Source organism: Sciurus vulgaris, assembly GCF_902686455.1.
Source record: "Sciurus vulgaris genome assembly, chromosome: 2".
In the NCBI taxonomy this organism is placed as follows: Eukaryota; Metazoa; Chordata; class Mammalia; order Rodentia; family Sciuridae; genus Sciurus; species Sciurus vulgaris.
Window position 1 is genome coordinate 77,022,454 of NC_136462.1, and position 27,801 is coordinate 77,050,254.

The 27,801-nt window shown below is 47.4% G+C and overlaps 1 protein-coding gene across 9 annotated transcripts in view; it reads right to left on the minus strand.

Annotated features, from left to right (window-relative positions):
- Positions 1-9,121: 9,121 nt before the first annotated feature.
- Positions 9,122-27,801, minus strand: part of NFATC4 (nuclear factor of activated T cells 4) — a gene marked incomplete at its 5' end in the record, with an annotated part of 28,104 nt that continues 9,424 nt past the window's right edge. For 6 of the 9 annotated variants that reach the window (XM_079128675.1, XM_079128672.1, XM_079128674.1 and 3 more), the window contains 9 exons: positions 9,122-9,520; positions 10,230-10,811; positions 10,983-11,109; positions 11,384-11,439; positions 12,356-12,496; positions 12,959-13,131; positions 13,415-13,614; positions 14,210-14,372; positions 15,714-16,809. In XM_079128675.1, the coding sequence (XP_078984801.1) occupies positions 9,453-9,520; positions 10,230-10,811; positions 10,983-11,109; positions 11,384-11,439; positions 12,356-12,496; positions 12,959-13,131; positions 13,415-13,614; positions 14,210-14,372; positions 15,714-16,699 (2,496 nt within the window). In that variant the 3' untranslated portion in view covers positions 9,122-9,452. Of the gene's footprint in view, positions 9,521-10,229; positions 10,812-10,982; positions 11,110-11,383; positions 11,440-12,355; positions 12,497-12,958; positions 13,132-13,414; positions 13,615-14,209; positions 14,373-15,713; positions 16,810-17,890; positions 18,170-27,801 lie in introns of those variants that run through there. The other 3 variants (XM_079128671.1, XM_079128670.1, XM_079128677.1) reach the window with 3 other exon arrangements.

Below are 27,801 nucleotides of genomic sequence, written 5' to 3' on the forward strand. Positions count from 1 at the left end.
GTATAGTATCATATATGTATATCTGTATTTAAAGGGAGCATGAGCTCATACTGATGTCTACAACTCAAACCCAGCTACACAGGGTTCCTTCTAGCCCCGAGACTCCACCACCATCCCAAAAACCTCCCTCCTTTCTCTGACAGTGAGAAACTTGTCTCCCATTATATACAATTTATCTACTTACTTGTTCAACACTAGAGTTCACATAAAGTAGTTTCAGTATCACTAGCCATAACCTGGAACAAATTTACCATTGTTTACTTATGAGTCTCTTTCCCTTTAGACTTACAGCATCCAGTTAAAACATTGTTTTCCAAAATTATTTGGAAATAACTCCTCCTCCCACTACCACCTTTTTTTTTTTTTTTTTTTTTTTTTTTTTTGCAGTGCTGAGGATCGAACCACTACCACCTTTTATACATACATATGTGTGTGTGTGTGTGTGTGTGTGTGTGTGTGTGTGAGATACAGTTAGATTCACATATTACATCTGTTAAATTATATGCTAATTTTATCCTAGAATTGAATGATTTTGTCTTTGTATACTGTTAGGTTCAGTCTTCATAGAGTTCTGTGGGTTTTAACAATTTCTTAGTCTTGTGTTCACTACTGTGGTACCTTACAGAACCAATCCATTGGCTCTACAAATTCCCATGTGCTGTCCCTTTGTGGTCAACCACTTCCTGTTCCCTAACCACTTCCCTGGAAACCACTGATCTATTTTCTGTTTTTATCATTTTGCCTTTTCAAGAATGGCATATAAATAGAACCACACAAAATGTAACCACTTTGATCTTGTTTCTTCCATATTTTATATATCTATTTTTTTATGATTCAATAGACCATTCGTGTGTGTGTGTGTGTGTGTGTGTGTGTGGTACTAGGGATTGAAACCAGGAGCATTCTACCTCTGAGCTACATCTCCAGCCCTTTTTATTTTATTTTATTTACAGATATGGTCCTGCTAAGTTGCTGAAGCTAGCCTAAAACCCATAATCTTCCTGCCTCAGCCTTCCAAGTAGCTGGAATTACAGTTATGTGCCTGCATGCCCAGAAAATCTATCATTTTTATTGCTAAGTAATGTTCCATTATATGAATATACCACAGGTATTTTACTTATTAATTGAAGAACATCTTGGTTGTTTTTCAGTTTCCAGTGATTGTAAGTAAAATTTCTGTAAATCTTTGAGAACAGTCTTTTTGTGAACCTAAGTTCTTGATTAACTGGGGACAATACCTAAAGGAGATATTGCTGATGGTATTGCCTGGTAAGCCCGTGTTTAAGTTACAAGAAATGGCTAGCCAGGCACCGTAGCTCATTCCTGTAATCTGAGCAGCTAGGGAGGCTGAAGCAGGAGGATTGTGAGTTCAAAGCCAGCCTCAGCATCTCAGCAAGGCCCTAAGCAACTCAGTGTAGACCCTGTTTCTAAATAAAGTATTTAAAAGGGCTGGGGATGTGGTTCAGTGATTAAGTGCCCCTGGATTCAACCCCCTGTACCAAAGGGGAAAAAAGAAAGAAAGAAAAGAAAAAAATGGCCAATCTATTGGTATATTCCTTAAGAATCTTAATCTAAATGGTTCTTTTTCCATCTATTTTCTTCTTCCTCTTGAAATAAGCTTTCTTCTTAAAAGAAACCATGTCATTTTTTCATTAGAGAGTGTCATCATTTTAAGTAGCTGGATAATTCTCCTGCATGTCAAGGTACAGTAACTTATTTAACCACTCCCCAATGTCTAAAACTGGAGGATGTTACAATAACTGTAAACTGATAATGTTGCCAAGAACCAATTTCTTAAAACATTTTTCTCTCTGGGAGTCTCCATCCTTCACTTTTCAGTCGTTCATCACTCTATTTTTACATGTACCAGAGAAAATCTACAACCACTAGCTAATCACTATCTTTATGTCTCCCTCCTTCCTGGCACACTCTCTTCCCGAATTTCCCATAACCCATACTCTCCTAGTTTTCCTCCTACCTCTCTAGATGAGCTGTCCTCTTCTGTAGCATCTTCTCTCCCTGGTCACCCCTTCAATATGTCTCTTCCTCATGGTGGTGCCCTGAGCACTCTCCTCATTCTCTGGATCGCACACTGGGTAAGCTCAGATAATCTTATGCACTTAATTGTCCTCTCTCTATGTGTAGTATCTGCATCCCTCTTTCCTGGGCTTCAGATCCTCTGCTTTTCTCTAAACAGTGAAAAATAGCTACAATATATTTACTGATTTTTTTTTCAACTCTACTAAAGCAGTTAAAGAATTGCTAACCTGTAATGGATACATGGAAACCCCAAAGCAGCTCATACTCAGCGTGAAAAGTTTTTCACCTTATAACCAATATAAACCTCTCCTCTCCCCTCCACTCCCCTCTTTCTACACAATCACTATGATTGACACTGCCTCCCTCTACCTGCCCATGTGTTACCTAAACTAGAAACATGGTGGACACTATCACTGACTTTTTTTCTGTCCCTTCACTCCCATGGTGTATCACCCAAATCTAGCCTCATTTTTCAACACTTCTCCCATCACACACACACACACACACACACACACACACACACACACACCTTGCTCCTGCCATACTTAAGTACTTTCAGTTCCCCAAATATATCAAGCTTTGGGGTGTAGTACATGCTGACTAGTCTGCCTGAAACACTCTTTCCTCATCACTACTCCTCTTCTGCTCTATAGTTACTTATTCTAAGAAATCATCCCTGACCATTCCCTAAGCCTAGGTCAAGAGCCCTGGTTCCCGCAGTAATGTGAGTTCTCTCATCTTAGTATTTATTATTCAATATTCATAATCCTCACTTACTGATCTAAATCCCTATGAAGCAGGATTTTCTAAATTGTCTCAAAAGAATGTTAAGGTATCACTAGAATGAGCTCCATGAGGACAGGGATGTGTTTATTGTGCTGGTTGCTGCATTCTTGGTGTCTAAAACAGTGCCTGGCTAGTTAATATTTGCTAAACAAATGAAGAATAGTCATATCTCTGGCACTCAGCCTTCAAGGTGGCCTCACATTACCCTCACTTCCCGGTGTTACCACAATGAATCTGGGCTGGCAACACCAACAGGGTATGGTAGAGGTGATACTACACAACTTCTAAGTGTAGGTTGTAAAGTTTCCATTGTAGTTTCTTGGATGTCTCATGCCAGAGAAAGCCAGCCACTCTGTCCTGAGGATACTCAAGCAGTCCTGTGGAGAAGTCGAGGAGGTAAAGAGTTGAGGTGCTCTGCAAAGAGCGGAGGTGCCCTGCTAATAGCCAACACCAACTTGACAGCCACGTGAACAAGCCACTTAGAGAAGAGATGCTCCTGTTTCAGCAAAGCTGTCGGTGACTGCAACCTCATGAAAGATACCAAACCAAAACTGCTCAGCCAAGTCATGCTCAAATTTCTCACTCCCAAAAACTGAGAGACAATTTTTCTTGTTTTAAGCCACTAAGTTTTGGGGCAATAGGTTGCACAGGAGAAGATAATTAGTATACTCTTGTCCTTTGGAAAAGAGCTTCATGATGAAGTCAAGTTTGGGAAGCACTGATTAAATAGTCCAAAGTACTTATTTGCTAGAAGTTTCCTCATCACTTCCAATACACAAATGCTCACTGAGAATCCTCTTTAATGGCTTACTTCTGTTTCATCTTGCTAACTTTTTCCAGTTTGAAAGTGTAGTTGTAAATAAACCTACAATTGACCAGCATCCCAAAGAATAACACCAAGGTTGTCCTAGGACAGCAGGAGAGGGAGAATCTCCTGAAGACTTGGTCTTAAAATTCCTACCCTTCCACCTTTGAAGTCACCTTTCCCTTGTGACTCCCACAAGTCGTGGTTATATTCACCAGGCTGGGATCAGAGGGTAAAGATCTCCCTGTGCTGCTCAGACTCAAATGTAGATATCTTTACCTAACTTTCCACAGCACAACTGGGGTCAGAATGACTGATAAAATTTTGCAAGAAACTCAGTGTCGTGGATTGAATCTGTCCCCAAAAGACTTATGTTCAAGTCCTAACCTCCACTACCTGCAAATGTGACTTTATTTGGAAACTGTCTTTACAAAAATAATTCACGTTAAGATGAGATCAAGCTGGATTAGAATAAGCCCTAAATTCAATGACTGGGGTCTATAAGAGAAAGGAGAGGGAAATTTGGGCACAGAGGAGATACAGGGAAGGGTGCCATGTGAAATCGAAGGCAGAGATTAAAGTGATGCTTTTACAAGCCAAGGAACACCAAGGACTGCCAACAGCCATCAGAAACTGGATGGGGAGCCTGGAACAGATTCTCCTGCAGAGTCTCCAGAAGAAGCCCAGCCCACCAGCAGCTGGATCTCATTCTGGCTTCCTCAACTATGAGACAATAAATTTCTCTTGGTTTAAGCCACCCAGTTAGTGGTGCTTTGTTACAATAGACCTAGGAAATGATGACTCTCAGGAAGGACTGTAAGAAATAACTCAAAGGAACATAGAAGTGAAGTGTTTCCTAGCCACAGAAGTGTCATCTTGCCCAAACCTGGCCCTGTTTTCCTGCTGGGTCAGGATCCAGTCTCACTGTTGTAGAGGGTGCTCCATTGCTCTCAGACCTGACTAGATCCCTCTGGTTCAGGACCAAGAGAGAGAAGTATGGAGAAATGCTCCTTCCAGCTCTACCTGAGGCCTGAGAAGCAAATCTATGTTCCTGACCCTGGATGCTCTTAATTTTAGGATGCTGACATTGGGAATATCTATTCTTTTCAGAGAACATCTTGTTCCTCCCATAAGGGACAGATCCAACAAGTCATCTCAAAACATAGTCATCTACCATCATTATACACAAGCAGCAGGAAAGGGCAGGTTATGTGGCCTTTCTCTGAACTCTCAAAGCCCCTAGTGCTGTCCTTGTATTACACATTATTCTGGAAGAGTCTATTAAACTTTAAGTTCCAGGAGGAATGGAATTTTGTTTGTCTCATCCAGTGTTCTATCCCTGGTAACTATACAGAGGATGGTACCTAGGAAGATCTCAATAAGCATTTACAGATGAGGCAGCCAGGGCCCAGTTAGGTCTAGTGATGGATTAAAGATCACAGAATCACAGACTGTTGATGGCTGAGCCATGACTTCTGCCCAAGACCTTTCCTATTCTGATCCTCACTTTAGCTCATCCTGCTTAGTGAGCAAAGCAGTGGGTAGAACGCAGACTCCTCTTGCCTGAATTACTATAAAACTCTTCTTTCTGGTTTCCCTGCCACTATGTCTTCACATAGGTTCTAAATCTTAAATTACACACACACATATCCCTGCCTCCCAGCCTCCCCCTCTCCCTCTCCCTCTCCCTCTCCCTCTCCCTCTCCCTCTCCCTCTCTCTCTCTCTCTCTCTCTCTCTCTCTCTCTCTCTCTCTCTCACACACACACACACACACACACACCTGTAGATAGAGTCTCTTACAAAATGAGTAAATGGCTTCCTATTATCACAGAACACATGCCACACTTCTTAACATGGCTGATTATAAAGCATCTCAAGTCTGATTCCTTCCCACCTGTCTGACCTTGACCTTATACACTTTAACCCTCAGGCACAACCCTCTGTCTCTCTTGTCTCTGTCTTGTTTACTCAAAACACTCCCATTCCTCCTTTAGCATCCAGTTCAAAATCATCCACCTTGGCAAGATGTTCTTTAACACTCTCCCTCTGGCCAGGTTCCCAATATTCCAATAGCAATATGTCATTTCTGCCTCTCAGACAGTTCTGATCAAAGCATCTCACCCCAATTTCCAGGCAGGAAGGTCTCTCCCTCTAGTGAACCCAAGGTCACTCCTTGGGTTCAAGGCCTTGTGATGCTCATGTCCCCATCGTCTAGCATGGGACTTGGCACAGAGCAGGGGCCCTGCAGAATTTTGTATGGAGTTGGTTTAGTCAACAACCATACACTGAGGCCACTAAAACAGATTCCCAAAGAAAAATGGTCAAACCCCTGTGTTTGCTCTTCTTTCCTTCCTTCCTTCCTTCCTTCTTTCTTTCCTTTGGATCTCACCAAGTTGCCCCAATTGCCCAACCTGCCTCAGCCTCCTGAGTAGCTGACATTATAGGCATGTGCCACAGTGCCCAGCTCCCCTGTGCACTTTCTTCACCTGGAATTTCCAGGATGTGCATGAGATGTTGTTTCTCCATCATATCTCAGAGAGTTCAGACATCACAGAACTCACTCCAAGGACGGCCCAAAACTGGAAGGCAGCCCTATGTGCTACTCCCCAAGCACCTTGAAGGACCAGAAGTTCCAGCCAGAGAAGGAGATTCAATAAGTCCCTAGAGCAGCTACTCCTGCACCAAGACTCCAGGACAGAGCCATGCGAAGGGAAAGAAGAGTTGCAATACAAAACGTGTGCCTCCTCTCCCCTTGCCCAAGTTGTTTTCCAGGTGACACCCAACCCCACCCCCAGCCTACCACAGGGAAGCCCAGACAAGATTTAGAAAAGGGAACAAGAGAAGCTATTTTAGAATCTGACACTTAGTTGGCAGATAACTCTTCTTAAACTTTCCTGTGCTGAAGAATCATGTAGGGTACTCTTTAAAATGCAAATTCCTGGGCCTACCCCTCAAGAATATAACCAAATAGATCAGGGATTGTCTAGGAGTCTGCATTAAAAAGAAAAAGACAAAACAAAAAATTCACCAAACCTTGGTAATGCCAATACAAGTAATCCTCAGACCACACTTTTGAGAAACCCTGGTGAAGGGCTTTCCTGGTCCCAGCTGAGACCCAGACTCCCTCTTCCTCTCCCAACTACAGCCTCAGGGAGTTAAATGTCTGTAGGGATACTGGGAAGAGACTATGACCCTGGAGTCCCAGAATGACAACTTGCAAGGGCCCCAGGAGGCCAACCCACATTAGGATTCTACTAAATAAAAGGGCCAGGCCTGTACAGTGAGATTCCAGAGGGCAGGTCAAGGCCCTGGCAGAGAAATCACAAGGAAGTGGATATGAGCCCATGAGAGGAAGAGTTTTATGGCAAATCTGTTGTGTCACTCCCATCTGAAGGTCTAGCAGGAGAGCTCCCACCAGCAATGGACAGCTAAATCCCCAGTGAGCTACAAGGCCCTTCAGAATCTAGCCCCTGCTTCCTTCTCTAGTCTCTTCTTACAACACCTGCCTTTCAGAACTTCATCTGCCCCAACTTCCCCATGCTGACCCCTCTTAGTTCACCAAGCATGTCAGGCTCTCAAGATCTGTTAACTTTCCTTGTTTGCCTATCTACTCCAGGACTTTGCCTATTCTGGTAACTCTGCCCAGCTTATCTTTTCCCTACTCATAGCCTGGTCAATTTCCAGTCACAGTTTAGAAGTCACCCTAAAGTTCCCTAACCCCCACAACTAAATGAAGTGCCTCTGTTCTTTGTTCCCTCTATACCCCAAACAAAAATTGCTCTGACCTCCATCCTCAGGTCTGATGTACTCTCTGTACAAGAAATATCTACTGAGTTGAATTGTTGAATTATAATGCTGTTTACTTACTGTTGCCCCAGGAAGTTAAGTCCTCTGAGCCCCATAGGCTAGAACTTGAGAGTTGCTCAATAAACATCTGACAATGAAGGAATGGTAGTGCCCAGACCGAAAGTGGAACAGTCCACCTCGGGAAGAAGGGAGTCCCCATTGTGACAGTTTTTTATTCATTTGGAGTCTGACCCAGCCCCTGTCAGAGGCCTTGGGGGTGAGCTGAAAAATACTGGATGTGCCCCATGTGCCCCATGGTCCCCTCTGACATCAAGATTATAGGGCAATGACTCTAGATGGGGCCTGAAGGGATCTTTGATAACTTCTAAGGCCTGCTGAAGTGATCACTTGATGTCAGTTTGGTTTGCAGCAGTTCATGTTCAGGGAATTCATTACAAAGCAGCAACAGGTATGGGGGGTGGACAGGTCACCCAGGTTCTCTTGTCTTCCAATCTCTAGGCAGCTTCTGTCATATTCTGCTCTGCACTCCTGGGAATTGCCAGGATTGTCTGGCTCCTCTGAGTGTAGAGGGCCACCAGTATTGAGGTGAACCCAGTTTCTTGAGCACTAACTCCCTGGATGTCTTTTGGGTACAACATTCTGCAGCCAAAGCTAGCTGGTTGTACTCAGAGCCTGCTGTGTGCCAGGCTCCGGCAAGCAGAACAGATACAATCTGACTTTCCCCAGCTCACTTGAACTTGGCCTCATAGGCCATCAAGATGGGGGCAGATCAGGTTTCCTGCCTGGGCCTGTCATGGTGAGGGATTACCAGCTAAGCAGAAGGCCAATAAGGTGTGTGTGCAGGACAACCTCACACGATGCCCTGAGCCCCAGGCAAGTGGCACTCAGAGCCACTGGGGAGGGTGCTTGGTTTTCTGTAGTCTACCCCTGAAGCAAAAATCTTTCAGAATGCATTCATAGTCTCCAAGAGTAGAATTGTTGAATTATAATGCTGTTTACTTACTGTTTCCCCATGAAGCTAAGTCCTCTAAACCCCCATAGGTTGGAAGTTAGTAGCTGCTCAATAAATGTCTGACAATGAAGTAATGGCAGTGCTTGGTCTATACTTTGCAGAATCCAGCAGTGCCTGATCTATACTTTGGAGAACCCAAAGTACAGTCAGGCTCATGCTCATCTCCCTCACTATAAGAAATAAGCCTCAGGGGCTTGTGCCTCCAAGGTCAGAGAGTCCAGAAATGCAGCAATCAACATGCTATTAATTAGTTGTGTGGCCTTGGACAAGTCCCTTTCCATCTCTGAACCCAAATTCCCTCTCTGTAAATGAAGGAATGACTAGACTTGTGTTTCCTCACATTGTCTATGAATCAGAATCATCTGAATGGCAGCAAGACAAAAGAACTTGAAAAAAAAAAAAAAAAAAAGATTCCTAGGCACCATCTCAAAGCTCCGAAAGGAATCTGAATCCCCATAGAAACGAGGATAGAGAGGCCTACTGAAGTCTTATTCCCCAATCTCAGCCCCAGTCAGGGAGCCTCTGGAACCCCTTCATTCCTCCCCTTTTCCCCCAGAAGCTCCTTGGCATGCAATGTTCCCAGTCATCTCTTTCCAATTTCTTGGCCTCCTTGGGCAAGGACTGGAGTAAGCTGCACCACCCTCTCTTTAAAGAGCTCTGGAGCCTGAAGCACTGGTCAGTGAGCAGTTTATTACCCATCAACCTGTCCCCAGCCTCACAGCACCATAGCCTGCACACAATCTGGACATCATCTCCACCCGTCAGTTCTGGCACCCAGCCTCGTTCTCCCCGCATCCCCTGTCCTCTACACAATCCCTCCCCAAGTCCTTTAAGGCAGCACCAGGCCTGGGGGCCACACCTCAGCTGATGGGAGAAGAGGGGAGACAGGCAGAAGCTGGGTAAAGAGAAACCAGAGTTGGCCCCAAGCTTCTGGAGCCAGCACCCAGAAAGGAGGGGAAGCAGGCAGGATGAGGCCAGGGCTGGGGTTGCCAGGTGGTGATTCAGGCAGGAGGCTCTTCTCCGGGAGGTGCAGGGAAGCCACTCAGGTCTCGGCCAATGATCTCACTCACTGTAAAGGAGGGGCAGTTGAGAGACTAGACTGGGGCAGGTCCCCTCCTTTTCCAAAGATCCCCAATCCATTCCAGGCAGGCCTCAGTCTAGAACATCTCTAAGCTCTTTTCCACTGGCTTCTCTTTCACTGAGCCTTAGTTTCCCCAATGTGTCTTGACACCTGCTCCTAACCAAATCTTGCTCAACTCCATCCATGTGAACTCCCAGACCCCCATCCCAGCCTATTCCTGCTGGCATGTAAGGGCCATCAGTATCAGAGGGTATAGCCATTGAGGGAGAGAAGATACAAAACAGGAAGGTTCCCTCATCATCAATGCCAACCAGTCACCACTGGGGGAAAGTTGAAGCAAGGAAAAACTATGCTTGACTGGGACCTCAGTAAGCCACGGTCCCCACCTCCCGGATCTGCAAATTCAGAGATAGAAACGGAATGGCCTTGAAAATACTTCCTGCTTTGAGATTTTGTGATTTGGGCAGAGGGCAGAGGCAGACAAAAGGCTGGGGCAGGGACTCCATGCATCCTTCAGAATTAAGCTAACTGAATTCAAGTGGTCACACACACCAAGATCTTATTCCTGGGGCCTTCCAATTGACCCTGAGAGACCAAGGATGCCCGAACTCTGCAAAGCCAAGCTCCAGCCCTCAGCAAACATGCAGAGCAATCTCTTGCACCCACTCACACTCACAGTCCCCGGTCCCACACCCACCTTCCTCCAGCGTGATACCCTGGATAGGGACACTGTCTCGGAAGCCGCTGCTGTAGCCACCCCTGGATTTCTCCTGCTCCGGAGCCCCCTCCCCAGGGCCATAGCCTGGCCCTACCTCATTGTATCCCTCAGCAGGTAGGGGATGAACACTACTCTGGGGAGGGAAGGGGCCTTCAAGTGGTGGGGATGAAGGTAGTGGAGGCCGAAAGGGGGTTGGAGGAGAGAATGGAAGCCCCAGGGGAAAAGAGGAGCCCCGTGCTCCATATGGGTCATTAGGGAAGGGGCGGGGAAGGAAGGAGACTGGAGGTGGGCGGGCACAACCTGTGGTACCCCCAGTTTCAGGGAACATCCGCAGGCCTGGTCTGTAGGATGGTGGGGGCCCGGTCTGGGGGTACAAAGGGGGCGTGCCATAGCCAAAACCTTCTGACAGGTAAGGATTTTCATAACCAGGGTCTTCATGGGGATAGGAGGGGTAGGGGGGCCTGGGTGGTGAGAAGTCCATGTCAGTGCCAAAAGGGGGGCCCGATGCTGAAGGGAAGCCCCGGAGAGATGAGTCTGGTAGGGGCTCCTCCTTGAAGATCACTGGGAAGATGGGAAGCAGGACATGCTGGTGAGAATCTGTCAATGTCCCCTCTGCACACCTTCCATTCACCTTCCCTTCTCAGGTTTCATCCATCCCTTGACCCCTCAGGATGGGGCATAGTATCCCTCTACCCCTTCCTCAGCTCCCACCATAGCTGTTCTAGAGCGTACCAGGCAGAAACTTGAAACTCTGAGTAGGACTGCGCTTCCTCCGCCCATTGGAGACATAAAAGTAGACCTGGACTGGCCGGGACACACGCTTGTTGCTGTACTCGGGGACAGTCAGGGTCAGTGTCACCTGTGGAAGAGCAGAAGATGAGGCAAGGGGCCCGCAGGGATATGGGCTCTACCCAGCCCTTCCAAGGTCCCAAACCTCATCTCCTAGTTTTTTTCCATTTGCTGAGGAGCAACGCTCATTCCCTAGAAATGAACCTGCTTCCAGAGTGGCCAGACTCCTCCAGGAAAGAATAAGGAGTTCTGGAATCCACTCCCATGGGCAAAGGGACCCACTTGAGAATTTCCTGACTTCTCCTACCCTACACCCTCCATTGGTTCCCCAATGACACTGGTACCTCATTGCTCTGCAGTCGATTCACGGTGGCCTCCTCTTCCCATTGCAGCTTTCCATCTGTGCAAGGGGAACAGAGAGCTCCAGCCAAACTTCAGGCCCCTGCCCCTGCCCTAGTCACCTGCCATTTCCCCTTCTGCTGGAGCCAAGTGCAAATCCAGAAGTTCTTTAGAAGGTCTGCCACAGAGTCCACTTTGTATTTACTCAATTGAATGGAGAAGGTGGGTTTAAAACTTCTCTAAGATGCAGAGAAGCAAACTAAGACCAGAGGAGATGGCAGGGCCAGTCAAGGGACTAGAAGAAGTTAGTGACAGAAGCAACTCTGGAACCCTCCCATCCAAATCCAAACATCCTCTCCAGTGATAATGCTGAGAACATGATAATGCTGAGAGGGTATGTCAAAACAGGAAAGGATCCTGGCCTGAAGGAAGGCAGTGAGACCCCCAAGTCTCATGACCAGAAACTTTGAAGATGCTCTAACATGGTCCCAGGGTGCTAAATGTGGGTCTAGGGGCTGAGACTCTTGGTGAGCAAGATTGAGGTAGGGGAAAGGCCTCAGTCTTCCCTTTCTTTGTGCTGAGTTCCACTTGGAGCACCTTATAGGCTCTTATAATCATAACTGCATAAGTCCCATAACTCAGGAAAAGCCCAGGGGAAGCTCTGAGGGTAAGTCACCCTTTCTCCTTATTTACTGTATCTATATGGGGGTAAATTATCTTAAAGCTGACTCCTTTTTAATAAACAGGAAGTGTATTTCTTATATTTGCTCAGCATCCTCAATGTTTTAGATTGCTATTGTACCCATCTCCCGTGGGAAGCAGGCAGTACAGTGGTGGGGTTGGGGGAGTCCTCTGTTCAATTCCACAGGCAAGGAAACTAAGGTTCAAGTGATGAGCTTAGTGACAATGCCAGAGATCTTGCACCTGCCAGTTCCAAGCTCTTCCTGCCTACTCTCCCCTCCCGGATAGGTACTCACCAGGGCCCCTCTCAATGAACACGACCTTGGAGTCTGGCAGGAAGTTGGAGCCATTCAGCACTAGTTCCTCTCCTCCTCTCACTGAGCAAGCACTGGGACTGTAGGCCTCCACCTGGGGCAGCTCCTGGGCTGAGCGTTGGGCTACAGAGCAGTGCAAGGAAGAGGACTGGCTGGGCTAGGTGTGGAGGGGACAGCCTCCTCTGCCCCAACCCTCTTTGGAACAAGTGCCACCAGACCTGGGGGAGCCATCCTCAGTGGCAGACACACAAGTAAACAAAAAGTATCCATGAGATCACACAAATCATAGTAAGGGACCACTCCTGGAGCTAAGAGAGGTGAACAGGGTAGGCTAGGGAGTTACCCAAACAAGTGCACAGGCCATTTGACAGGTAGATGGGGTGCAGGGTCACTTTGGGCCAGCCCAGAGACAGAATCCATAGCAAAGACAAACTAAAACACCACTCTCACCACTCCCACATCCACAGTAAAAATAAGGGCTGAGTCTCTAAAGGTTACCCAGGACAGGCAGCACACAGGAAATAGGTGACAGACAAACACACAGTCATAAGGGACAGAGAGATGGCCAGGGATTTTTTTGCTCACAGCACTCAATGGGCACAGATGCTGCCTGCACCGAGACGACCTTGCCTCCGCCCTGGGGCACGTGTACCCGGAACACCAGTCGCACACGTGTGTTTTTGCGCCCGATGTCTGTCTCACCCTTCCGCAGCTCAATGTCTGAATTCCGAAGCTTCAGTATTCCAGCACAATCAATGCTGAGGGCAGAGGATAGATGGCAAGCCTTTCTGGCTAAAGTTGGGAGGGAAGCCCCTACCCTCCATCCAAAGCTTGTGACCCTCTAATGGTGTCTAGGGGGACTATTTTCTAACCCAGAGATGTCCTCTCCTGAGTGCTTCCCAGACCCAAAATCTAGAAAGATGATGAGAAGGTCAGAAACCAGCTCTTAGGGATAATGTTTATCTCTTCTGGGAAGAGGAAGAAGTAGGCCTCACTGGTCCTAAATCCTGCAGATTGACAGGAAGTTGAGTGGGAACTTACTTGGCAGCCATGTTATTCTCAGGGAGCAGGGTCATTTCCAATACTTTGGTACCACTGACAACAGCTTCATAGCTGGCAGTGGCCACCATCTTGCCAGTAATACGGTGCACCTGATAGAAGGCATGAGGCCGCAGGTTCCTTTCATCTGCAGTGCCAATGAACATCTGAAGGGTGAGTGGTTTCTCACTGTAGCCTAGGAGCTGGCAGAGGGAAACAGGCCACCTAACTGAAGGTCCCACTGTCCACTGACTCATCCTTTATCCACCCCTGGATTTTTAGTCCACCAGGAGTTGGGGACAGTGAAAGATAAAGGATATCCTGTAAGGGATCTCCTGGGGGAACTGGGCACCAGTTGTGGAGAAAACATGGCCTGGAGTTCACAGTGTTATTCTTGGAATAAGGCCTAAACAGAGCTGGGCAAAAGGAGGACAAGCTTCTAAGAGAGACTGACCAACTCAATATAGAGAAAACCTAAGGCCCAGTGACCTTTGACCTCAGCTAAACCCCTCCCCGACATCTGGCAAGCCACCATTTTCCAGAGAAGACATGAGGCCAGTGTCCCATGGGATGAGTTGAGTGGGGGTTGGAGGACAGAAAAGTAGAGAGTATATCCGGGTCCTTGAAGTACAACCCTCCTCCCCCAAACCCAACCCCTCCCCCAGGCTGCCTGCAGGGTCAGAACTGAGAGGGAGTGTGGGAAAGGGCAGTGCCATGGGTCTGTACCGCTAGGGCCCATCTGCAGGGCTCTGAGATGGGAGAAGAGAAAGGATATGGGAACTGCCCTCTGCCCCTTACCTTGACTACAGGGTGACCACCAGGAGCAGCTTTGACAGCTCCTCGGCTGCCCTCTGTCTCATAGTGGGCCCTATGGTGGGCTCTAGGCTGTACTTCAATCCTTAGCTCCAGCTGCTCATACTGGCTGGGCAGAGGCCAGTCCAGGGGGGGTAGGGCAGAGGTCCTGGGTAGAAGAGAAGAGCACTGATCATTTACAACCTCAGATCCCAATTAGGTTCCCACTGGGTCTGTGAAGGAAGAGTGGATTCAGGTGTAGGGGAAAGAGGAAATTACAGTGAAGTCCAAAAGCCGAGAACAGGAGGAAATAGGTAAGAGAGTCCCTTGAGATGAGGAATGCAAGATGACAATAGTCCTTCTCCCCAGCTCTGAATACAGGGTTTGAGTTTGGGGTGACGAGGTTTTACCTGTTTACAAAGGAACCCCAAATCCCCAGGCTGAGATGAGCAGAGCAATATACAGAAGTGCCAGTTCAGATCAGAAAAGGCATCCGACATGTATCCCCTTGTTTTACAAATAAAAGATGGAGGCCAGCAGTTACTGACAGTCCTAGGACTACTTTCTGTTCCAGGGTCATCTCCCTTTCCACTAGTTGAGGCTGGTAGGTGGAGTTAGAGAGCTGAGGCCTTTCACATTGAGCAACTTTTCTTATAGTATACTCCCAGATACCCTAAGCCAGTCACTCTCAACTGCTAATATTTGGTAATTCCTGGAGACATTTTTGGTCATCACAACTAGTGGAAGGGGTGTTTATAGTGTTTCATGAGCACAAGTTAGTGAGGCTGCTAAGCCATCCTACAATGTCCAGCACAACCCCACACAACAAATTACCCAGCTCAAAATACAAGTGGTGCTGAGGTTGAGAAACCCTGTCTTATGGGCATGTTAAGGTCTCTTTCCTCTAGAAACTTTTCAAGATGGAACCAGTCCGGCCCAACATTTCAGGGTTTAGGATCATTGAAATAGGCAGGGTTCTTTGAGAGTGGAAGGGGTAGAACTGCACGTTTTAACAGTTGACTTTCCAACATATGCTATTTTATTCAAATTGGCAGTTATGAAGCCATGAGGTCAAACCCTACAAATTAAGAGTTAGAGAGGGAAAACTTTTGTAACAGAACATAGGGCTAGCAACTTAAGTATCTTAAGGACCAGAGAAAAGACTGAAATCCAGCCTGAGTTCCACACCCAGTTACATCAGGACAGAGCTGGGGTTGTTGGTATCCTAGCAGAACTCTGCCTTTACCTAGAATTTTGCCTGGTCCTCCTAGAACAGCATGGGGAAGGGGCTTTTTGTAATTGGCCTATAAGGTTCTGCAAATTGTCATTCTGGAGAGGCTCATATTCTTAATTGTCCCTAAAACCAGATAAAGTGGGTGGTGTCACAGACATTCTTTCAGAAATGTGAAAGGCACCAAGAACTAGAATCTCTTAAAACTCATCCTCTGACCCTTCTGTTTCCCTAATTGGGATGGTTGAAGTGAGGGGTAGTGCCAGATGCAACCCTCACCTGAAGATAGGGCTGTGTCCCCCAATCCGTGCCTTGGACCAAGCAAGGGGAGACGGTACTGCCAGGTAGTCCATGCCAGCCACCTCCTTCCGGGAACTCCCTGAAGGAGCCACAGCCTCTTCTGCTCCCGAAGGCAGCTTCCCATTGCACGGGGCAGGCTCCTCAGACCGAGACAGAGCCACTGCCTGCTCGCTTGAAGTCCTTCGGGTCTTCTGGGGGATGCTTTCTGATGTTGGGGCCCCCACGTAGTCAAAGGGGCCAGGCGAGCCAGGGTCCCGGGCCAGAGGCAATGGGGGTGGAGGAGGTGGCTCAGGCCCCTCTTCCCCCAGACTGCCACGGCGGGACAGGGCTGGAGAAGCCGATGATGGGGTTCCGGAGCTGGAATAGCGCCGCTTGCCACAAGGAGAAGCAGGGCGCGGGGAGGCTGGGGTGGGCCCAGGAGCGCTGAGGAGTAGCCAGCTATCCTCAGGCCCCCGCCCTCCGGGGCTTGGACCATACAGGCTCCAGGGATCCTCAGGGGTCCATGGCCTAGGGGAAGCCCGGGGCGAGGGCAGTGGCGAGCCCAGGCCAAAGCGGGAGGCCGCCTCATTTAGCTCAGACTCCACTTCATCGCATGCGGCATACAGGGCTGCCTCGTCCGAGGCATCGGAGAAGAAGCTCCACGAGGACAGACTGCTGCTGCCCGGGCTGGGGCTGAAGAAGCCCCCCCCACCCTGGCCTCCTGCCTCTCGGTAGCCCCCAAAGCCTTCTGAGGGGGGATAATCTCTGGGAGAACTGTCCCCCCAGGCATCAGGATTGTCTTCTAGCGGGGCCGGTGGGTCAGGCGTGGGAGAGATGGAGGTGATGCGAATGCTGGGACACTCAAGAACACGGCCACCCCCAGCACCCCCAGCACCCCCTCCTGGCCCTCCCAGCCTCACCGACCGGGCAGGCTGGCTCTCCCAGGTGCCAGGTGAAGGGGCCGGACGGGGCGGTGGTGAGTGCATTCCAGGCCGATGGGGTGGAGGTCGGGGAATGCCAATAGGGGCAGCGCCATAAGGAGGCGGCTCCCCCAGAGCCAAACGGCAGCATGATGGGGCATCCTCAGAGTCCAGTTCTGTCAAAATAGGAAGCGGGTAGAGACAGATAGGGAGAAGCTGGTGAGATGTCTATATTCTTCCAGTGGTCAGTCTCTAAGTCCTGCTATGTTTCCCCCTCCTCAGCTATGAGGGGTCTTTAAGGAACCCTTCGGAGCCACAAAACAAAAGCAAAATTGGACGACGTCAGAAGATAAAAAAGATAGGTGTATGCGTGCCAGGCCTTTTCCCAGTCACAGAACCTCTCACTCTAGCGACGCTGGCCCTGGGACCTAGGGTACCAGAGGGGGCGGGTCTTAAGGTGAGGGAAGTGGGTTGAAAGGGATTGGACCCAAGCCTGGAGGCGTGTTTAGCGAGGCTAGGGGCTGGACTGGGGGCGACTCACACATGAACCCAATTAGCAGCGGTTCCCAAACCCCCAAACGCAGCTGGCAGAAGCCCCAGTTGCCATCGCAACCGTGGCCTGGGCGGGGTAGGGGGGCATGGCTGTGGTGACGAGGGGGAGGTGACTCCTCCCTCGTTCCCCCCAACCTGGGGGCGGGGGTGCAGCCGAGGGGGTGATGCGTGCCGGGCCCAACCAGGAAGGGGGGGAGAGGGCAGCGCGGGTTTCGTGCGAGCGGCGGCCGCCGCCCCCGGCTGGGTCCCCGCCATCTGCCTCTCATTGCGGCCAGACGGGGGAGGGGGAGGGGCGCCCTGGCGCTGCCTGAGAGCTCCCCCAGCCCCGTGCGTCCCGTCTGTAGGACCAGGTTCAGTCCGAAAAGCGCAAGCTTCAAAGCCAAACCTCCCTTTCCCCTGGCTGCGCCCGGAGTTCTCGGGGCCGCCATTCCCGCCCGTCCCCCCATCCCAGTGACAGTCGGCCCAGCCGGGAGGCGGCGCGCAGCCAACGGCACCCCCACCCCCACCCCAGTCACGACCTAAAAAGGAGAAAGTGGTGTCCGGGTCCCCAGCCTCACTTTCGCAGACTGGCGAGCCCCCCGACTCCCCTCAATCTCTGACCCCCTTATCCCCCACCCCAAGCTCGCTGCCCTAAATTCTCCAGACTCAAAATCCCAGGGCCTTTCACTCACTGACCCCAAGACCCCTTCCCAGTCCAGCACTAACCTTCCCCCGACCCCCCCGCGCCCAGCGGAGGGGCCTCCTTTTCCTCCCCGAACACCAGCTTAAATTCCAGCTCCTCATCCTCGCAGCTTGCTGCCCCCATGGATCCGGACAGAGCCCCCAGGTCCCGGCCTGGGTGGGAGGGGGGAGCTCAGGAGGCTGCTGTATCTTCACGCGGGTGGCTCCCTCCCTCCCTTTTTCTGAGACGCCCCCTCCTCCGTCTCTGCCGCCTCCCTCCGGACGCCCCCTCGTTATTATAGAAACTTTTCCAAACTTTTTTCCCCCAAACTTCTTCAAAGCGGCCTCCCCCCCAGCCTATCCCTGATTGGCTACCCGGGATGCTCCGGCCCCTCCTCCAAGGATGAGATGGGAAAACCACGCGCCCCTCGTCCTCCCCCACCCTCTCCCTCCCTTCGTCCTCTCTCCAGTCCCTCCCCCTCAATTAAAAAAAAAAAACTGAATTGGGAAACGATCCCTCCGAGCGTGACACGGGACCCTAAAGATGCCTATTGGCCCGCAGTTGTGACAATCATTTCCCGCAGCGAGCCCAGTCCCCACCCCAATAGGTCTCTGTTCGGGGGTTCTGGGTCCGAGCGTCTTAAAGGGGCCACGTCCTGGGGCCCCAGTGTAGAAGGTCCAGGATACACCCTTCCCTAAGTTCTTAAGACTTGTGTAGCCAGCACCGAGCAAAGAAGGACCACCTCTCCCCTTTTCCCTCTAAACCTGGGGTCAGGCGGGCTCTGGGGTAAAGTGTGGTTCCAAGCTGCTTTGAAGAGGAAAAGGACTTTCCTTCCAAGTCTCTTAGCTGAGATCACTTTGCCTGGGCCTTGTGGAAGCCTTTGCCCTCCTGAATCAGCACCTCCATGCACCATCCCTCCCAATTCCTCGGAGGTGAAGAACTTTTAGCGGTCTCTCAGAGAAGTCTGAGCCCAAAAAGGCTTGGAGATCTATTCAAAGACCCACAACCCCTGATGGGCGTAGATCCAGACCGGGCTTTGCAGCTACCTTTGTCCCAGTCACCCAGAGGGGTCATTAATTAGCCTCCACGGGAAGTCGGCTCCCTCCTCCCTAGAACTGTAGTCAGGAATGAACCTCTGAATCGGTGGCATCCCGCTCCGGCTCTCCTAAAATTCCTAGCCAGGTTTACTAGAGGCCGGGGGCCTCGAAACCTAGAGGGCCCAAGGCTGGACACCTGTCACCTGGCTACGGAGAGGAAGGAAGACCCGGACTGGAGTTACCAGGAAGGGCAGGCATAAAGGGGCAAGGGTTGTGGGAGAGTTGAACTGGGAAATTCGTGATTCAGACTGGAGCCGCTGAGAGGCGGCGGAGTGCATATACCATTCCCCACCCCTACGCATGCCTCCTGTTTCAAACTTCCAGAGGCCGAGCGACTCCAGTCTCTAAATCCCTTCAGCTCCGAGGCACACCCCGAACAGCAACCCCAGACCGGCACCCGGAGGGTTAAGCGACGACCCTCGGGTCAGACGTTTACAAACACTCGGGAGCCGGGCGGGGACCGCGCCCGTTACTCTAATGAGAAACAGGCTCCGCCGGGCAGGAGGAAGGGGGAGCTGGCCCGGCGGGCCCGAGCTCCACAGCGGCGGAGGCGGCTCCCCTCCCTCCACTCAGTCCTCCCTCGGACCCGCCCAGGGGACCCCCCCCCCCGGCCCCCGGGGACCCCAATGACGTGCGGAGCAGCCCCGGCTGCGAGCCCAGGGCTGCGACGCAGGAGGGGCGGGAGAAGAGGCCAGGCCGGCGGGGAGAGAAGAATGTTCCGAAGCCAAGCGGGATAGCGGCCTGGTTTGATTTTTCTCCCCCGCCCCCCGCCTCTTCTTTGGTCTTCTCAGGTTACATTTCCCTTCCAGCTTCATCGCGGAAATAAAGGAGAGACCTACGGGGAGGGAGCGCGAGGAACACCTCGAGACAATTTACGGACCTGCGCCTAAGGGGGAGGCAGAGGAGGCGGGCAACTGAGGCCTGAAAGATAGTGGTAGAGACCCGAAGACCCAGATCCCGCTCCCCTGCCACCCCCGCCCCCAGCGCAGCACAAGCAGACGCGCACATTCTTTTCAAATGTCATATTTCCTTTGATCCTGGGCAGCGTTTCTCCATGTGTCTGGCTCAGCTCCTGCCCAGCCAACCGCCTCCCCCTCAGCGCCCTGCGCCTTGTTTTCCTGGAGAACCCGCCTCCTCCTCCTAGCATCTGGAAGGCCCCGAGGGCTGGCGTCGGCCCTCTTTCCCCTGGTGACTCTGGCTTCTCCTTCGGTGACTCAATTTCCCCTCTGCGGTGTTGGGGGATGTGACGGGGGCGGGTAGAGAGAAGAGTTGTTTAGCCCAAGTGTGGTTCGAAGGAGCCCAGAGACTGCTGAGTGCCAAGCTTCTCTTGGTGCAGGGCGGGGGGCGTCCCGCGACTCTGAAAAGCCTCCAATCTCTCGAGTTTCGGCAGAGTGATGGAACATATGACTTCTGAAATGTCCTCGTTGGCACTGGAGCCTGGGGGAGAACTGGTAGTTGTAGAATTAGGCTGTTCTACACTCCTGCCCCCTGGCGACCACAAAGACCCAGCAGCCTTCGACTTCGTGGTTTCTTTGGCCGCCTGGCCTTGGTCTTAGCTTGCTGCTCCCTAGCGCCATACACCTGGGTACAGTTAGCTTGTTTTTACCATAACTTATGGCGCGCTTTGCCTTCTGCTCTGTCAAGCATGATTCAGTGGCTTTGGGGGTAGACCTTATCTTTTTTAATTACACAAGATACATTCTCCTTGTAAAGATTCCAACCATACAAAAATGTTGTAAACTGAGATAGTCCACACTTTTGTATATTTGTACTAACGTGTATGTACACACACGTGCTCTTTTTATGAACATGAAATAATGCTAAACTTGTGATTTGTTTTCCACCTCAATTAATAAATGTTTTGTAGATCTGCTAGTATAGATGCATCTGAAAATGGTGACCAAAGTGCCACCTTTCCTATTAATAAAATAAAGTGACTTTCACAAATCAGTTAGTAGCAGTGAGGTCTGGAACCCAAGCCTCCTAAATCCTTTTCCGATGCTAATTCACTACACCACATTTTACATAGGATCTGTCTTAGTCTTGGTCTACCTACCCAAAAAAAAAAAAAAAAAAAAAAAAATGAGCCTGAGAAAAGACCAAGATGAAGGCAGTTTATGGTGGAAATCAATCACAAAGAACAGAAGTGGAGAGCTGGAAAGAGTGAAACTGGAAAATATGGAAAGCCCACTTGAAGGTGTTTTGTTGAACTGGTCACCACTCTGAACACCTGGAAGATAATTTCATTATGGTTTCTGTGGAGCTATAAAGAATGTGAAGAGACAAAGAAGAGGAATATTCATACTCTGGCTCCCACCCCACACCCCCAGGTGAAAAGTTGCCCCATGGATGTGAATTCCCTTGCTCTTCCAGGTTTATACAACTGTCAGCATGATAGGTTTCCCAAAAGGCTGCAGCAAAGAAGCCCCTGGGCAAAAGGCAAAAGATAGGAACTATAGGTGGAACCAAATGCTGTCAAGTGACAGCTGCAAACAGTTGGTTGCCACGGCAATAGCTAGAGCAAAAAGATGGATGGAAAAGTATGTGAGACAAGTGTCCTATTCAAGATCATTCATTCAAATGAAAATTTCATATTAACCTCTATATTCAGCTCTAAGCACTGAGTACATATATTTATAAGCCAAACTCCCCAAAGTAGCTATTTTTTAATCAGGATATACACAACGCACACACACATATATACATATTTGTGTATGTCATCCTCGACATCTCCTTATTCCTTGCCCTCATAACTGTAGAGACCTATCAGTTTTATTCCTTCAACATGTATATCCTTCATTTTCATTCACATTATTGCCATTATAGCTGTGGCACACATCTATAATCTCATCAACTCAAGAGGATTGCAAGTTTGAGACCAACCTCAGCAATTTAGGGAGGCTGTAAACAATTTAGGGAGGCTCTAAACAATTTAGGAAGATCCTGTCTCAAAATATAAAAAGAACTGGGGATGTAGATCAGTGTAAAGTGTCCCTAGAGTTCAATTCCCAGTACCAAAAATATGTGTGTGTGTGTGTGTGTGTGCGCGCGCGCACACACACATTATCATTGGCATGCCTTACATGTTTGATAACTGTAGCATAGCATTTTTAAAGCCTTTCTTCTCTATAAGAAAAAATATTAATCAGGAATATAAAACATGATAACACTGACCATAGAGAAATGCAGAGTGTAAAATCTTTCATTGACCTCACATGTGTAATAATGTCAGATATACCCATATACGTATATATTTTGTATTTAAAAAATTAAATATATATCCTATATTAGTCCACCACAGGAACAAATAATAGCATTACAATTTCTGTTTCAAGTCTTAAGTTTTTTTTTTTTTTGGAAAGTTGTCAATGACTGTCAAAATTGATCTTCACATATGTATCTTCAATAGACAGTATAGACAGACTTGTTCTATCTCCTAGCTTATCAAAGAAAAATTTTTGTAATTTTTATTTTTATTGAGCTATCATTTCCATTACCTATATACAAGGCTAATCCTTCTACCTATAGCCCTAAACCTCAGCCTGATACACTACTCTGGGTCCTCCCTTCCTCTCTTAAGATTGTGAAACTTCTCTCTCTACTACCACTTCCCCTTCTCCAGACCCTCAAGTTATCTCTCCTAAAAGAAGAAAAAGAAAAAATTCCCTTGATCCTTCTTTGTGCTTAATCTAACATCCACCCCTCTTTCCCTCCCTTCACTACCAACCTTCTCAACTATAATCTGCTCTCTGCTTATACTTCCTCAGATCTACTCACTCATCAACTCACACAAAATGAAACATTAAACAGTCACCAGAGTCCTCTTTACTACAAAACTCCACAGGCTGTGCAAGTCCTCATCCTGTTTTTCATCTCTAGCAAATGCCCCTGGTCCTCATGTCTATTTCTGAGTTTAGCCACAGTCATGATGGACAGTTCTGTGAGCTCAGACTCACCTTGTACTGCCAGTATGCTACCTCAAGACTGTACTTTGACTTCCTGCTCTGCTCTGAGTTTATACTAGTCAGGTTTATTCAAGAAACAGAACCAATAAGTGTGTAGAGACAAGTTGTTATAAGGAATTGGACAACATGATTATGGATGCTGCCAAGTACAGAATCTGTAGTATGGCCCTACAGGCTTAAGACCCCAGGATCCAAAAGCACACATGAGGCTCAAAGGCTGGCAGGGAATTCCCTCTTGCTAGGAGAGGCTGGTCTTTGAGATTTTTTTTTTTTTTTTTTTTTTTTTTTTTTTTTTTTTTGCAGTGCTGGGGATTGAACCCAGGGCATTGTACTTGCAAGGCAAGCACTCTACCAATTAACTATATCCCCAGCCCTGGTCTTTGAGATTCTATTTAAGGCTTCCACTGTAGATGAGGCCCACCCACATTATGGAGGGCAGTCTACTTATAGTTCACCAATTCAGCTGTTAATCTCTTCCAAAAATACCTCCAAAGTTGATATGTTAAATTAACCATTAGAAGATTTTCTCCCACACAACAGGAGCTCGCTCTCCTCCTCAGTCACACTGTTGCAAACAGCCAGGAAGTACAGTAGAGTTAGTTCCCCAGATGTAATAATCAACCAGTGAGTACACACTCTGGTAGATGAATGTTCCATTCCAGGTTTCCATCTTTTATGTGGACGATTCTTGGAGCATCTTCTAAATGGAGCCTCCATTGGCTACAACAGCAATCTCAATAAAACCTTTGTGTCAACTGTTCCTCCTTCCCTATGTCCCTCCCTCTTGCTTCCTGGGATCCCCTTCCAGAACATTATCTGCATTTAAATTCATACTTAGATTCTTCTTCGGAAAAACCCAAATTTAGATGCCTTCTCAGCAGTAGCTAACTATGACGATTCTCTCCCTTCTTGCTTCATTTTGCTCCTGCCTCTCTGTCCTCAGTTTCTCTCACTAGTTTCTCCTCCTCCTCCTCCTCCTCCTCTTCTTTCTTCTTTCTTCTTTTGCAGAGGGGCTACTGGGAATTGAACCCAGAGGTGCTCTACCACTGAGCTACATCCCAATCCCCCACCCCTGACTTTTTTTTTTTTTTTTAAGTTTGAGACAAGTTCTTACTAAGCTGCCCAAACTGTCCTCGAACTTGTAATCCTCCTGCATCAGCCTCCTGAACTGTTGGGATAATAGGCATGTGCCACCACACCCAGCTTACTAGTTTCTCTTCTGCTGGCTAGCCTTGAAGATGCAAGGTTGTCTGTCCTTCATTTTCTTACCTTCTCCCTCAGAGGCCCTCCCGATTAATGCTATTCATTTCAGCTTAGCTCTCGCTGTCACAAGAGGAAAATATCTCCAGAACAGTATCCCAGGAGTTATGGGAGGGGGGTTTGCAGGGGCGGGTCAACTCAGGACAAGCAGAATCCTTGACATGTGTGACTGAAAAGAATTTTAGCAGGTGTCAATAGAGGCATGGAGTTTTATCTAGGAAATCAAGCTATAAACATTCAATTGAGAATGTGGACCATCTTGAGAGTGAGAAATGTGTTTTCAGGATTCCTGTTTCTTTTTTTTTTTTTTTGGAGGGGAGGGGTACCAGGGATTGAACTCAGGGGCACTCAACCACTGAGTCACATCCCCAGCCCTATTTTGTATTTTATTTAGAGACAGGAGCTCACTGAGTTGCTTAGTGCCACGGTTTTGCTGAGGCTGACTTTGAACTCACAGTCCTACCTCAGACTCCTGATCTGCTGGGGTTATAAGCATGCGCCACCGCGCCCAGCTTCCTGGCGTTTCTCTTACGGGAAACTTGGTGAGGTGAGTGTTGGGTATGAGAAGATATATAAGAATGACATTAGTCTGGTGATCTCAAGACAGTTTATACTGGTCTTGTCATTCTCAGGATCCTCAGGCTGTCATGGTCTCCATTATCTGATCAATAGATAATGCTGGAAAGTTCCTTAAATTATAGGTTTCTCAAAATGTCATATCTCTCTCTGTTTAATCTATGTATTGGTGGGCTAATTAACAGTGCACAAGGCAATTATCCTAAGTGAGTAAATTTTTGGTTAACTTTAAAATTTGCAGATTTCCCAGAAATCTGGAAGTGACCGGCCTGGGACAGAGACTGGTTTGGGGAGTGACAGGCCTGGAAAAATATGTGAAACTTTAAATTAAAATTACATTTCCTTGTCCTTCCTCTGTATCTTCTTTCTATTTTTTATTCCTTCTATCCTACTTCATCTCCACTCTCCCTGATCTGATCTCATGTTCTCATGTTTTCTCCTGCCTGCTAGGGATCACTTAGGCCTGCAGTACATGGCTCCCCCCACTTTTCTCTCCCCTTCCTTCCCTTCCTCCCTCCAGCTCCTTCTATTGATGCCTCAGATTTAGCTCCAGACTGGGTTTCCTCCTCCCTATCCTCCATTGGCATTAAGTTGGTTCCAGTTCTTGCCTCTCACTTGAATTGCTCTATCTGCAGTCCCTGGTTTTCCAGGCCTTCAGTCCTCCCCATCTCAATCACACTCCAAGCAGCCATTGGCTTGGTCTTCCTAAATCACACGTTACAACTTAACTCAAAACCTTTCCATAGTTTTTAATATTAAAGCACAACCCTTTAAGCCTTTGGTAGAGAACTCTTGAAGACATGTCTTCGGGTAAGAACAGTGGTCATGTAAGCATCCTTGACACTCATTTGGGTTGCTTCTCCACTCCATTCCAAACTCACAGATGTGGAAGGCACCATATTCCACCGGAAACATGGCCTAAGCCACAGAAATTTCCTGTTGGTAGTTCTCTTATAAAGTGATAAAAGGGGAAGTACTGGAGATTGAACCCAGGAGTATTCTACCATGGAGTTATATTCCCAGCCCTGTTTATTTTTTATTTGAGACAGGTTCTCTCTAAGTTGCTGAGGCTGGTCTCAAACTTATAATCCTCCTGCCTCAGCCTTCCAAATTGCTGGGATTATAGGTATGCACCTCTATACCTAGCTTAAATCCATTTTTTAAAATTCCTAATAAATATAAATGTACAGCCTAAACTCTAAAACTTAGAGGAAATCATTGTGACCTTGAATTATGCAAAGTTTTCTTACAAATGAAACCAAAATCATGATCCATAAAATAAAAAAATTGGGCTGGGGTTGTGGCTTAGTGGTAGAGCACTCGCCTAGCACACGGGGGCCCTGAGTTCCATCCTCAGCACCACATAAAAATAAAATAAAGGTATTGTGGGGGTTAGGGTTGGGTTCAGTGGTAGAGTGCTTGCCTAGTATGTGTGAGGCACTGCGTTCGATTTTCAGCACCACATATACATAAATGAATAAAATAAAGGTCTATCAACATCTAAAAAATTTTTTTAAATAATAAAAAATGTTTTTAAAAAAAGGTATTGTGTCCCCTACAACGAAAAACAAAATATTTTTAAAAAGTAAAATAAAATAATTGAAAAGTTGGATTTCTTCAAAAGTTAAAGTTTTGTCCTTCAAAAAACACCTAAGAAATTTTAAAGAATAAGCCATAGAAAGGAAGAACATTTTTAAAAAATACTATATCTAAAAAAAGATTTGTATCCACAGTAAAGAACCCTCAAAATTCATTAATAAGACAACATTACAATCCAATAAAACACAGGCAAAATTTTTGAACAGATACTTCACCTAAGAAGACACAGGGATAGCAAGTAAGCATGTGGGGGAAATATGCCTGTATTATTAGTCATTAAGGAAATACAATTTAAAACCATACTTATCAGAACAGTTTACATTAGGAGGACTTGAACATAACAAAAGTTGGCAAGAACATGGAAGAACTGGGACTCTTGTACATTCCTGTGAGAGTGTAAGAGTATACCACTCTGGAAAATGATTTGGTAGTTTCTTAAGGAGTTAAACATAAACATATATATACCATATTATTGAGCCATTCCAATCCTATTTTCTCAAGACTGAAAGACAGGTAAATATTCATAGATTTGTACATGAATATCCATAGGGGCTTTATTAAGTTTATTAACTGTTTATGAATAAGTAAATGGATGAAGTCTGGGCATATTGTATTCATACAATGGAATACTACTTAGCAACAAAAAAGAATAATTTATTGAGACAACAACATGGATGAATCTCAAAAATATTGCATTGAATGAAAGAGGTCATCACAAAAAAGAAAACATGTTGTGTGATTTCATTTCTATAAAATAGAAAATGCAAACCAATCTAAAGTGATGGATGGCAGATTGTGGTTGCCAGCAAAGAGGGAATAACAAAAAACCGAAGGAAAGGTTTGAAAGGGGGCAAGGAAACTTTTGGGGATAAATTATATGTTCATTTTAATTTTGATGATTTCATGGGTATACACAAATGTCAAAACTGATCAAAAAGTACACTTTAAATATGTGCAGTTCACTAAGTGTTAATTCTACTTCAATAGAACTGTTAAACTATTAAATTTTTTAAAAAATAGTCTTGATTGAAAGTCCCTCTTCAGATTCTATCAAAGGACCTCACCCAAAAAGGAAAGCAGCTGAAAGAGCATAGATTTGAGTTTAAAACCCTCATCTGCCACAAATTTTTCATATTGACTTGGGCAGGTTACTTAATCCCACAATCTCCTTAGTTTCTTCATCCATAAAATGGGGCTAATTATATTCTACCTTAAGTTTGTTGCTAAGATTTAAATAAGATGACCGAAGAGAGTCCCTAGCACATTCTTAGGTCCCATCTGTGAGATCTTCAGATTCATTTCTGTTCCCTTCCTTTCCCCTCCTTTCCTCTTTCCTTACAGATGGGACCCTAATCATAAAGACATTCAGAGGAGAAACAATGGGGAGGAAACAGTTCAGGGTGTGTCTTGGATTGTGTTCCTCTGCAAACAGTGCCTGAACCTTGATTTCAAACTTCC